Source organism: Anolis sagrei, chromosome 2, assembly GCF_037176765.1.
Source record: "Anolis sagrei isolate rAnoSag1 chromosome 2, rAnoSag1.mat, whole genome shotgun sequence".
Lineage (NCBI taxonomy): Eukaryota > Metazoa > Chordata > Lepidosauria > Squamata > Dactyloidae > Anolis > Anolis sagrei.
Genome location: NC_090022.1, coordinates 186,226,952 through 186,239,504, shown reverse-complemented (window position 1 = coordinate 186,239,504; position 12,553 = coordinate 186,226,952). Strand labels below are relative to the sequence as shown.

At 40.7% G+C, this 12,553-nt stretch overlaps 1 protein-coding gene across 3 annotated transcripts in view; it reads right to left on the bottom strand.

Moving 5' to 3' along the window:
* Positions 1-12,553, bottom strand: part of PIP4K2C (phosphatidylinositol-5-phosphate 4-kinase type 2 gamma) — a 50,527-nt gene that overhangs the window by 24,430 nt on the left and 13,544 nt on the right. For all 3 annotated transcript variants that reach the window (XM_060762975.2, XM_067464246.1, XM_067464247.1), the window contains 4 exons: positions 8,952-9,049; positions 6,315-6,411; positions 3,255-3,398; positions 374-520 (listed from right to left, as the gene is read on the bottom strand). In XM_060762975.2, coding sequence (XP_060618958.2) covers positions 374-520; positions 3,255-3,398; positions 6,315-6,411; positions 8,952-9,049 — 486 coding nt within the window. The remainder of the gene's footprint in view (positions 1-373; positions 521-3,254; positions 3,399-6,314; positions 6,412-8,951; positions 9,050-12,553) is intronic.

Below are 12,553 nucleotides of genomic sequence, written 5' to 3'. Positions count from 1 at the left end.
AGATATTTACATTATGATCCATAACAGTAGCAAAATTACAGTTATGAAGTAGCAATGAAAACAATTTTATGGTTGGGGGTCACCACAACATGAGGAACTGTATTAAGGGGTCGCAGCATTAGGAAGGTTGAGAACCACTGTCCTATAGTCAGCTGAGGATTTTCAAAACAAGCACTACCTACTCCCACCTCTTCAGCCTGATGACCTTTGGAAATGTTAAGATTGCCAACGCCCATCACATCCACACAGCAACTCTTTTAGGCCAAACTGGTAGAAGTTTGACCTACATACATGGAGAGACATGGTGCAAAATATGGCTAAACAGGACAAGAGACTTGACACAAACTGTGACCATCCTGCCAACATCCATTACCTTCAGATCATACTTCCTGTGCACTGTAAGTCTGTGGCTGAACATGTTCCTCATGACCATCATGTATCTCTCCTCATTGTCAACACTGAGTCGGTACATGCCCAGGAACTGGGGCAACAGGGTGCTCCCATGACACTTCACAATGTACTGGAATAAGAAGATTACAACATGGGTGTTAGAAAGTACTGTTCCCTCTCTCTTTCAATGAGCCCAGCGCCGAGAAGCAAACAAAAGGCTACAGAAAACTCATTTGTGGTAACTGGAGAAAGCGTGTAATGACACATTTGGGAACCCAATGAAAACCCCGATATGAGTTTCAAGAGAGATAAAAGAACTTTTTTCAAACATGGCAAATTTAAAGGATGGGATTAGTTACAAGATTAGGTAGTTTTTGAAAAAAGAATTGAACAAATGTATGGAAGGTAATGCATAATGTGAGTAGTTACCATTGTTTGTGTATTTATGTACTAACTTTCTGAAACTCATCGGGGCAATGTGCAAAACAAATAATAAAATGTTACAAAACAATGCAAAACAGCATAATCCGTTTTAAAATGATCTTACAAGTGGGTTGTTGTGGGTTTTTTCGGGCTGTGTGGCCATGTTCTGGAGGCATTTCTCCTGGCGTTTCGTCTGTATCTGTGGCTGGCATCCTCAGAGGTAGTGCCACCTCACTACCTCTGAGGATGCTTGCCGTGGATGCGGGCGAGGCGTCGGGGGGGGGGGTGTGCCTCTGGAGCATGGCCATGTAGCCTGAAAAAACCTACAACAACCCACTGATTCCGGCCATGAAAGCCTTCGACAGTACATAGATCTTACAAGTGTCTGTTTCTGAACACAGAAAAGTTGGCATTTAATTACCATTTCAAGTGGAGTGCATCCAAATGATTGATTTTCCATTCCTTTACTAGAGTTATTTTTGTATTTGGTCTTCTATACAGGCAAAACTAAATATTGCATGTTTCTTTGTAAAACATACATAAGTGAAACATTACATATATCTTTAAAAAAACAACCTTCATGGGTGGCACTAAGCCTCTCCAACCTAAGGATACGTTATTTCTAAGCTGAAGCTTCTGTCCTCTGCTGCAAACACAGAATTCTAATGGAAGTCTAGACAGCATCAACATTGCCTTTTCTGCCAGTTCTTTGTTTCTGTTGCTTATGAGAATAAAAAAATTAAAGAAAAATGGGGGGAAAAACCCGATATGGCAGTCTAATTCTTAAAATACTATATGCTCTTCTGCTCTTTGGTGACTAAACAGGTTAAAGGCAGAAGCTGTATTTCATGAGTCTGGCAACTGGTATCTGGAGAATTTCAAGATGGAATCTTTAAAAGATAGATTTCAAGGCTTCATGGTTATAACAAAATCTTGAAAGGATTGCAGATGGTATCTTCATGGGCACTCAGAGCAAAACAGGATCTGTCAGGGCTTTCACAGGTGGGGAGTGGGAGAGACAACAATCTCTCTCTGATGATGATTACTTCTTGCCACCACTCCATCCCACTTCACTAGTCTTCATCATTGTTCTTGATCACAAAATCAGCGCCTTATTTGAATGCCAAGTACACCTAGCTGAGTTTAAATAGGACTCTAGATCAGCCATCATAATGACTCAGAAGAACTAACACTCTTCACTGTGAAAAAAATGAATCTGTTTCTATGCTAAGTTTGTCACCTAGAATTCATCTCCAGTTTTGCTGATGACAAGGACTGCTAGGTCTTTCTTTGCCTTTTCTCCATTTTACAATGGTTTTGCAAAGCATGCTGCTTTGTGCTGCTACCCAAATAGCTGCTGCTGGATTTTTTTGTTTTCAAATAGGAGAGGAGCCATTGCTTCGTCACCCATGAATGCCTCGTCCAGGCTGGAATCTGTTTTGTAACCAGCATGATTGAACATTTTGTATGTTCCAACTGAATGGTATAATGAAGTATAACACAAGGCTTTTCATCAGAGTTTACATAAAGATTTAGCAAATAACACCTCATTCCATGTTTCTGAATATATGATGCAAGAGAAATTTGTGTGGACTCCAAAACATCTTTTAAAATGCTTTAATTAAAGTGTTGCATTATAACTTTGTCCTGGCCTTGCACTGCTCCTTTCAAAGGCAGCATCTCTAACCAGATCTCAGCATATTTAATTCCCCCTCCATAATCAACATATTTACTCCCACCCCCATGATCAGAATATTTAGTCCCCCCATGATGGAGTTTGGCAACCTGGAGACAGACTCTGTCGCAGAGTTTGAACAGTTGCATAGTGCACAGATAAGTGAAGTGCTTTATAAACAATGCTGATATTTTCCAATGTGGAATGTATGGCGTTCTCTGAATGTAGGCTTTTTTTAAACTCTACTTTTGAAAAACAAATTTTGTGCTCCTGAGGCTGTGAAAGGAAACTCGAAAAGATGAAGCAGTGCCTGATCACTGCTTGAAAAGATGAAGCATTGAGGAACTGATGACAACTCCCAGTGGGTCAGAAGAATAAAGACTTCGATGTTCTGTGTAGCTTTTTTTGCCCCCTCTCATGGCTGCACCAAAACTGTGCAGCCTGCAACTCTCAGTTCATTTGAGTGTGGCCCTTGGGGGTTTTTTTGTTTTTTTTTAATTCAGAGACTTTGATCCCAAGATAAAGCAACATATGGAAAAATGAGAAAGAAATGTGTCCTGCCGCTCCACCCTATAGCAGCCAACTGCATATCCCTAAAGCCTCTCTAGAGCATTACATTGGGGGCAGGAAGCTTCTGAACAATGTGGGACAGAGCACAGGGGAATGGGAAACTTTGACCTTCTCAGCTTCCTTCAGTTAATGTACTGTAAGACTGAAACCTATACCGCTCCCCGGCTGTAAATTAAGGGAATGAATCACAGCTTACCTGGTGGTAATGGGACAGAAGACTATGCATATCAGCTACATCTTCACTGGAAATCTCCTTGATAACCAAGGTCCTATCATAGGACAGGAGGAAGCGTCCCCCACCCTCAGTTTCATACGTGGGTGGGCTGCGTGTCAACGAGACCTGGAAAATATTGAAAAACATACCAAACAATGACTAGGCTGTGTTCCAAGATCCTTGTGGGGATATGTCTTCAAAAGAAGCACAGCCCTAGTGGGCAAGAGAACTAGACGTCTGTGAGGGATTATGGGATCCAGTGGGGAAAATCCTGCTGGCTACAGGATCTCAGAAAGCAGAACCCGCCAGCCTTAGAAAGACCCATAGTTAGCCTAAGAAAATTCACATACTTCCCCTCAATCATTTGGAAACAACGTTGATGGGTATATGACGGCTTGACACATGGTATCAGCTTTAAACATTTTGGACTCCGACTCCCATGGCCCTATCAAGCATTCCAAATGATTAACTGCGAAGGAAATTGTAGCCCAACAACTATTTAAGGGATCTGGTTTGACAAACTCTGATCTATGAGGTTGGAAGTATTTACTGGACAACTATACTGGAGTTGTCTAAACATAGAAATGCTTACTATATTTAGGTGCATTCAGTTTTCTCCATCCCTCCCTGGAAGTAGGTCTCACAAAGCTCAACAGGATTTGGCTTCTAAGTAAGTATATGTAGACTTGCATCCATACTGAGAAAATGTTGCTTCACTAGTCACTTTATCAATACTAAAAACCACTAAAATCAGGAAAGTAAATAAAAAGCAGCACTCAAAAAGCAGGGGAATTCCAGACAAGAATCCAGACAAGAATTAATCAGGGCCAGCGAACACCTCCCAACAAAGGATTCCTGCAGGTAGCAACCAGCCAGGTTTTGAAGCTGCATGGCCATTACATGCTAATCAAGGTGGCCAATTGCAACATTCACACTTGCCTCCAACAGACAAGAGTCCTTTCTCCCACCCTGGACATTATTCCACAGATATAAAAACCTCATTTGCCTAGTTTCCAACAGACCTCACAACCTCTGAGGATGTCTGCCATAGATGTGGGTGAAACATCAGGATATAATGCTTCGGGAATATGGCCATACAGCCCAGAAAACTCACACTAACCCAGTGATTTGTATGCGATTTTTCTGCTTCTTGGCAGGGGGTTGGACTGGCTAGCCGACGAGGTCTCTTCCAACTCAATGATTCTATGATTTGAGCCATGAAAGCTTTCAACAACACACCTTACAAATAGGTTTAGGGTATTTGAACTTATAGCCAGCCTTTATGCTACTTTGATTCACAATGGAGGTATATATACAACAAAATGCCATAGTAGTTACATGGAAGAGCTGTGACTCCTATGATGCATAGCCAAGCCGATCCAAAAGCAGATAGGTACATAAATCACCGATGGCCACATAACCCATTGGCCTTTTCTCACTTTTAACAGTAATTTATCTCGAAAGACTAAAGATGCAACTGGCAGCTTTAGTGATAATATTAGGAATCAGCTAAACTTAGAAAGTAATCTTAATTATACATTAAGTGGTGTAATTTGTAACCTCTCCAATTAATTCCAGCAGAAGCATACTTTGATGAATTAGCTGAATTTCAAACCAACTTTCTAAACAATGTTCTCAAAAGACTTTATAAACAATTTATCGAAGGAGGCCAGGATTCTTTATGTACATTTAGCCAGTGCACAGCAAAACAAACAAACACAGAATTTAGAAGGAGCACACTCAATGTCACAATGTTATCCATATAACGTTGCTTTGGAAACTAATATGAGGGCAACAGTTTCTATTTCTCTAACTTAACAACTATTAGGAATCTCAGTAACATTATTTCAACAAAAATGTAATGCCTGCTTAGTACTTTTTTAATCTTTTAGGGTGGCATCCATTTTTCTACTTTAAGTCAATTGAAACAAATACTTGAGAAAAATCATGTAATAGCAACACATTGGTAAGGCGCTAGTAAAATAGAACTTTTTAAACCACAAGCAAAAGTTAACAACACAGGCAAGTAATAATAACTTACAATAAATAATAACCCAAGTTCTTTTAAAAATATTTACCTCCCCCATATTTGTTCATTAGACTTCTTCTGTAGGCTGTATACTGTCCCTAGGGCTGCTTCTTGGTCCTAGGACCTCAAAACATTTCCCTTTTTTTTGCCTCAAAATGCTCTAAAACAGTGGTTCTCAACCTGTGGGTCCTCAGGTGTTTTGGACTACAACTCCCAGAAACCCCAGCCAGTGTACCAGTTGAAGACCAAAACATCAGGGGACCCATAGGTTGAGAACCACTGCTCGCTCTCTCTTTTAAAGGATTTGTCATATTTTTTATTATTTTATCATAGTTCAATACATTTGTTATACATTGTTTATTTTGATAAAATAACCTTATGGGGTGATGATGGCCATGTTCCCATTCTGTTTGGAGGCCGTTATGCCCCTCAGGCATAAAATAAAGAAATTGAAACTTTTCATATCGATCTCTAGATTCCCACTATTGACCATCTAGTCCTATATCATCAGAGACCTTAAAGAAAACATCCTCATTCTTTTATTTGAAAACGGGGAGAAAAGTAGTCTGAAATTCCACAGCTAAGATGCCAACACAGAGAAGGCCTTCACCTTATTCTTATCAAAAGCAGCCAGTCTACGCGACTACCAAGTGGGAGGGATGAGGAGGAGAAAAAAAGAGGCTCTCTGTAGATCTATACCTATCTATTAAGGAGGTGCGAAAGCGCAATGGGTTAAACCCCTGTGCTGGCTGAACTGATGACCTGAAGGTCAGTGGTTCGTTTCCGCAATATTGGGTGAGCTCCCATCTGTCAGCTCCAACTTCCCATATGGGGACATGAGAGAAGCCTCCCACAGGCGTCCCCTGGACAACGTCTCTGCAGACGGCCAATTCTCTCACACCAGAAGCGACTTGCAGTTTCTCAAATTGCTTCTAACACAATAAAAAACCTATCTATTAGGTAACTAAAATTTGATGCAGGTACATAAGAAAGGAAAGAAGAGATTTACTCACTTGATAATCCTGGTCATCAATGCTGAAGCGCTCACGGAGATTGCGGAATACCTGTGGACAGTACTCCTTGAATTTGAAGTGTCCAGGCAGGTTTTCCCTGTAGGAGCAGAAGGAGACATACAACTACCATGATGAGAAAGCCTGGTTCACACATATGGCTGATGAACATTGGAAGAGTAGAGGATACCATTTCCTAGCTAGGAAAGTAAACAATATTTGTGAGTGCTACACAAATAAGAAACTTCCTTCTAAAAAAACCAAAACCCTGAAAACCACAAATATGGCACATATAGGAAGAATCCAGCCCAGGCGCTTCTATTTTTTATTTGCAAGGTGGATTTTATTTATTTAAATGTAAGCAAGTATAAAAGTATATATTTCTCCCCACCTTACAATCTGAAATGGTATTGTCCATTCTATCACTTTAGGCCTCTGCCACATATACAGCCCAAGGGTTTTGTTTTTTCTATTATGAAGAAAAAATTGGAAGTACTACATTTATAAGTCATTCTTGTAAAGCCCCTCTGTTTCCTTCACCCGAGAGCCAGCTTTACTGACAAGTGAGCAAGGCTTTAGCAAGCAATAGTACCAAATCATCTGGGCATTATCTCAGTAATCTGTGGCCCATGCCCCATAATCCCCCACCATTAGCCTCCTCTACCACATGGGGTAATCCTCCATCATTATGTCAATGGTTATAACATAAGGCAGGCAGACCAACCTTACTTTAAAACTAAGCATTAGATTTCAGGGAGATGGGAAGGACAAGATAATTTCACTACTTTATATATTATCAATTTTTAAAATACCATTATTAAACGGAAGATTAAAGCCATGAAGTCCCTGGCCTTTTGAAGTGGTACAGTCTTACATAATTTTCACCCAAATTGGCATATCTCAAATCACATAACTATTTAAATGTCTTTTTAAAAACCCCTGTACCATCAGAGACTTGACTTTGGGGGGGGGGGGGGGGGATCTGTCCATCCATACCAGATCATCCCATTCCACCCATCTAAAGTTTCTTTCCACTTCTGCACAGGACTCAGAGCAGTGGATCAAGAAAAGTTTCCACTAAAAATGATCCAACTGAAATTATGTACATATTCGCTGCTGAAATACACAGTACATCCCTGACCAGTTTATAATAGTTTCACCAAAACAAACATATGGCTAAACTGTGCATACATACATACTCCACAAAACTCAAAATGTAAAGTTTGGAAAACTGATCTCTTAGGACTAGAAAGCCCAGAATCCCTCAAACATCATTGCAGCTGACTGGCCTGGTACTCAGTTTCTGAGTAGTCCCAAAAGATAACATTTCCAACTTTGAAATAAAACTGTCTTGTGGTTAAAACAAAATATGTCAACAGGCTGACCCAGGGATGTGTTAAGAACATATATATTGCTCTGTATTAGTAAATATAGGCAGAATGGAACAAAATATTTTTGGGCTGATAGTGAAAAACCAAGTTAGAACCATCATATTCAAATACCAACTGGGCTATAATTATGATGTTGCCCACTGGACCTCTGAAGGTAGAAAGCTGACTGAAAGGACATAGGACCAAGAATGATGTCCACATAATTCTACCCTTTGGCAGCTATTGACTGAAATAGTGACCTTCCTTTGCCTAATAGGAAAACTGACAAAAAACTCAACTTGTAATACTAAGACACACTTTCCCCCCATATAAACATCTCAAAAACGGGGTGTGTCTTAGAATCAGGGGCGTATCTTATGCATATTTTTTTGGTGGTGGTACTGAAATGAGTGTGTGTCTTACAATTGATGGCATCTTAGAACTGAAGAAATATGGTATGCATGCTTCTTTCAGAATGTAGTCATTTTGATCACCAGAGAGTATGCATGTGGTTCCTCAATATTTGCAAGATTCCCTGGGGTTTGGTCCCAGCAACTCCATGGGTACTAAAATCTGTGGATGCTCAAGTCTCATTGCAAAAAAATAGTAATCTCGTGTGTAATGACAAAATCAAGATTTGCTTTGTGGAATTTCTAAAATATATAAATTTTCAAGCCATGCTGGGTTGAATACATGGATGCAGAATCTGTGGATATGGAAAGCCAGCTGTAGCCAGCAAGAATGGGAACCAGTATGAGACTTATGGTTACAGAGATGCTCATAAGTCAGGGCTGTTATCAAAAGGTGGTTGGCTATCAGAGAGGAGGAAGTTGACAGAGCAATGCTATACTCAAGAATAGGACAGATTCATTTTAAGGCCTTATCACACCAGAGGATCTTAAAGAGTAAACAGAGTATGCATCCCATCTGAAATTCTCTGGCTCTCCCCTACAGAATACTAGAGCTTGTAGTTTAGGAGAGAGGCTTTTAAAATGCTCAGCTGGAGAGGTCCGACGTCTCATTCAACTACAAGCTTCAGAATTCTGCAGGCGGAAGCCACAAGACTCCTCCACTCTTGGGTTGAGAAGGGCAGAGTAGAAATGTTGTAAATAAATAAATAAGATTTCCGATAGGAGGCATACTCTTTGTCTACTCTTTCAGCTCTAGTGTGATAAATATATCAGTGCCAGAGCAAAGTTCACCAGAAAAAAAAATCACACCCTTTACATTCTCATACTGCCCCTCCCCCCAAAGAAAATCAGGGACTCACCTGTTGAACAGATGATTGTTCACCTTTATTTTGGAATTGGCTTTGAAGTCATCAGGGAGCAGCATCACTGGTTGAGGGACCTGGCTCAGTTCATTGATCTAAAGTGGGAAGACAAGGAAAGAAAAAGAATTGGCTTGTCCACCATAAGGCTACCTGTTGGTTCCAACATCACAGATTCCACCAGGTGTAGCTTGGTTAAGGAAGACACAACATAGTCCTCTGTCTATTACAGAAGTGAGAAAAGGGCAGATGATGACCCAAAACTGGATCTCCCAGCAATTCAAAGAAAACCAAAGCAGATTTTGAGCCATCACACACCTTCTGTGGAACATGAAGGGGCAATTTCACCAACTACTAGAATGATTTCATCAGTACTGCCTCCGAAAAATCCTGCAAATCTCTTGGGAAGACAGGAGGACAAATATCAGCGTGCTGGAAGAAGCAAAGACCACCAGCATTGAAGTGATGTTCCTATGGCATCCTCCACTGAACCGGTCCTGTTGTCCAAATGCCCAATCACTGTCTCCCAAATTAGTTGGCATACTCCCAACTCAAGAATGAGAAACGTAACGTTGGTGGACAGGAAAAGAGATTTAAAGATGGGCTTGAACGCTCTAACTGGAGGTCAGCTGTGACAAGCAGTGCTGCAGATTTTGAAGAGGCACGAATGAAGGGTGAAAGAGAGAAATGTGCCAAGTGGAAGGCACGTCAAGCCAACCATGACTGGGACCGCCTTCCACCTGGCAACCAATGTTCTGCCTATGAGAGAACATGTGGATTAACCACCTATGAACCCACCACCAAGACACCAGACTTGGAGGACCATCATCCTTGGGCTACGAGGAATCACCTAAGTAAGTAATTTCACTATGTTGTAGTGGACTCCAAGGCATTTTAATGACCCAGGTCATTTCTGAATCACTTTGTTAGATAAAAATAGGTTCTCCTGGGCCAAAGCATAGAAAAAACTAAAAACCTGGATGTTTGAGCAAGTCTTCAATTGACCTTCGATGTGATGTTTTATCTGACCATGGATTAGCAATCAAGATAACGAATTGGATGATGATTTTAACTATGAGATGTCCCGATCTGTATTGGTGGCCCAATACTGTGTATGTTTTTTGTATGTATTTTTATTTTAATTTTATATGCTTAAATGAATTGTATATTTTAACATGTTGTAAACCGCAATGAGTCGCCGCACAGGCTGAGATATTAGCGGTATACAAGCATACCAAATAAATAAATAATAAATAAATAAATAAATAAAAATGGCCCCAATAGATATAGCCAAGGCAGCCCAGAGCTCCCAACCGTTGCTCACTCCTGCTCTATTGGTTAGTGCAGCCCTAATCAAAGAGCTGCCAAGACAATTAATGAGAATAGGAGAGGCAATTAAACTACATTATTGGATTTATCAGCAGGGCATTGAATTAGAAATAATAATAACAATATACACAATTCTTGAAAGGATTTCTATGCTCAGTTTTTCAGCTTGCATCAGAGCAACTGATCAAAGTGTGTGCATATATAAATTACAGGAACAGTTGTACCTAGTGTTTGATTTATTGACAAGACTAGCTTTTGAGAGACTGTGGTAGAGGCATATAGCGGGGAATGACTACGTGAGACAGTGGACCTGAGGCAGTGACATCGGAAAATATCAAACCCAGATTCTTCAAAAGTTTTTAGAGAAAATCACTTTCACAAGGAACAGCCATATACCTGACCCCATTCTTAGAGGTTTCAACCTGGGCTAAAGCATTTTGAGGTTCCCAATAGTTCCTTCAGCTTAAAACCTCAGTTTGTGACCAGCAGTGAAAAGTCACAAAAGTTTCATAATTTGTGATGGAAGGTGAAGTAGGAAAGGACAGAAAAGGTTGCAACAGGATAAATGTGATGTCTCACTTTCCAAGGTATGAACTCTGTGAAGAGAACAATGTGACTCGCCATATCACATAACTCTGGATCAAATGCCCTTGGTTCCCACTGAAATTGAGGGAAAACTTCTGATAAACTTAGCCCATTTATTTTAATAGGAACTAGCCTGGTTTGGATTCAATTCTCTATCTAGTTCTTGTGGTGTTGGAGGAAAGTTCTGAGAGTGGCTTGAACTGTGAGAAGACTCAACCAGTCCATACTTCAGGCAATAAAGCCCGACTGCTCATTGGAGAGAAGGATAGTAGAGGCAAAGATGAAGTACTTTGGCCACATCATGAGAAGAAAGGAAAGCTTAGAGAAGACAATTATGCTGGGTAAGATGGAAAGAAAAAGGAAGAGGGGCCGACCACATGCAAGATGGATGGATGACATCCTTGAAGTGACTGGATTGATCTTGAAGGAGCTGCGGGTAGTGACGGCCGACAGGGATCTCTGGCATTGGCTGGTCCATGAGGTCACAAAGAGTTGGAAACGACTGAACGAATGAACAACAAGCCTGGTTTGGATTCAATTCTCTATCTAGTTCTTGTGAAATTAGACACTTTGGACACTACCCCTTTGGACACTACCCCTTTGGATAGCAAGCAAGGAGCTAAGTATTTAAATGCTCACCCATCTGTTGTTTTTTAATCCTTGAAGAAAACTACTTTATTTCAGTGGCGCGGCAGTTTTTATGTGGCAGGAATTGACAATGGACAGCACACAGTATTTCTTCAAAACCAAGTAAATGACCAAAAGAATGAGCTGGCACAGATTATTTCAACAGCCACTACCATAGATGGAAATTAAGTCTGACCAAAAATAGCAGCGACAACAGCAAGAATGGAATACAATGTTATATTCAGAGAAAATGTCTATGAGGGACACGCATACACAAACTAACGCATGCCTTCAAGTCATCTGTCAACTTCTGGCAAGCCAATGAATTTAATAGGGTTTTTCTTGAACAAGGAATACTCAAGAGGCTTTCTTCTAGTTCCTTCCTCTGAAATATGGTATAGCCTACAGTACTTGCAATTGGTTGGTGGTCTTCTATCCAAACACTAACCAGGGCTGACTCTGGTGTCTTTAGGGCAGTGGTTCTCAACCTGTGGGTCCCCAGGTGTTTTGGCCTACATCGCCCAGAAATCCTGGCCAGTTTACCAGTTGTTAGGATTTCTGGACGTTGAAGGCCAAAACATCTGGCGACTCACAGGCTGAGAATCACTGCTTTAGGGTATTTAGCCAGGATACTTAGGCTGGGGGACTTATCTCTTTGCTCCAGCATAAAACAGAGTGTTCTGCATTTCACCGAAGAAGGTGGCTGGACTAGAAGGTTGCTTTCACTTCAACAGTAATAATGGGAAGTATCCTGTGATGCATCAGGAGACTGAGACTACTTTAGTGGGCAAGATAGATAGAAAAATAGAATAGCATCAGGTCCAAAGGGACTGCCACTGCTATCTACCACCTCCACCTCTGAGTCGATTCCCTCACTCTACCTTAACTAAATAAAGTACTAAAACCGGAGAGAGTACTAGAACAATTTGCCATTCATTTTCATCACTGAGGACTGCTTTTTCTTTGAGTTCTATCAACAACTTCCCTGGCACATCTAATTAGCTGTTGTTTAGGACAACTTGTTGAGCTAGGATGATGGCCATCTCTTGGGAATGTCCTAG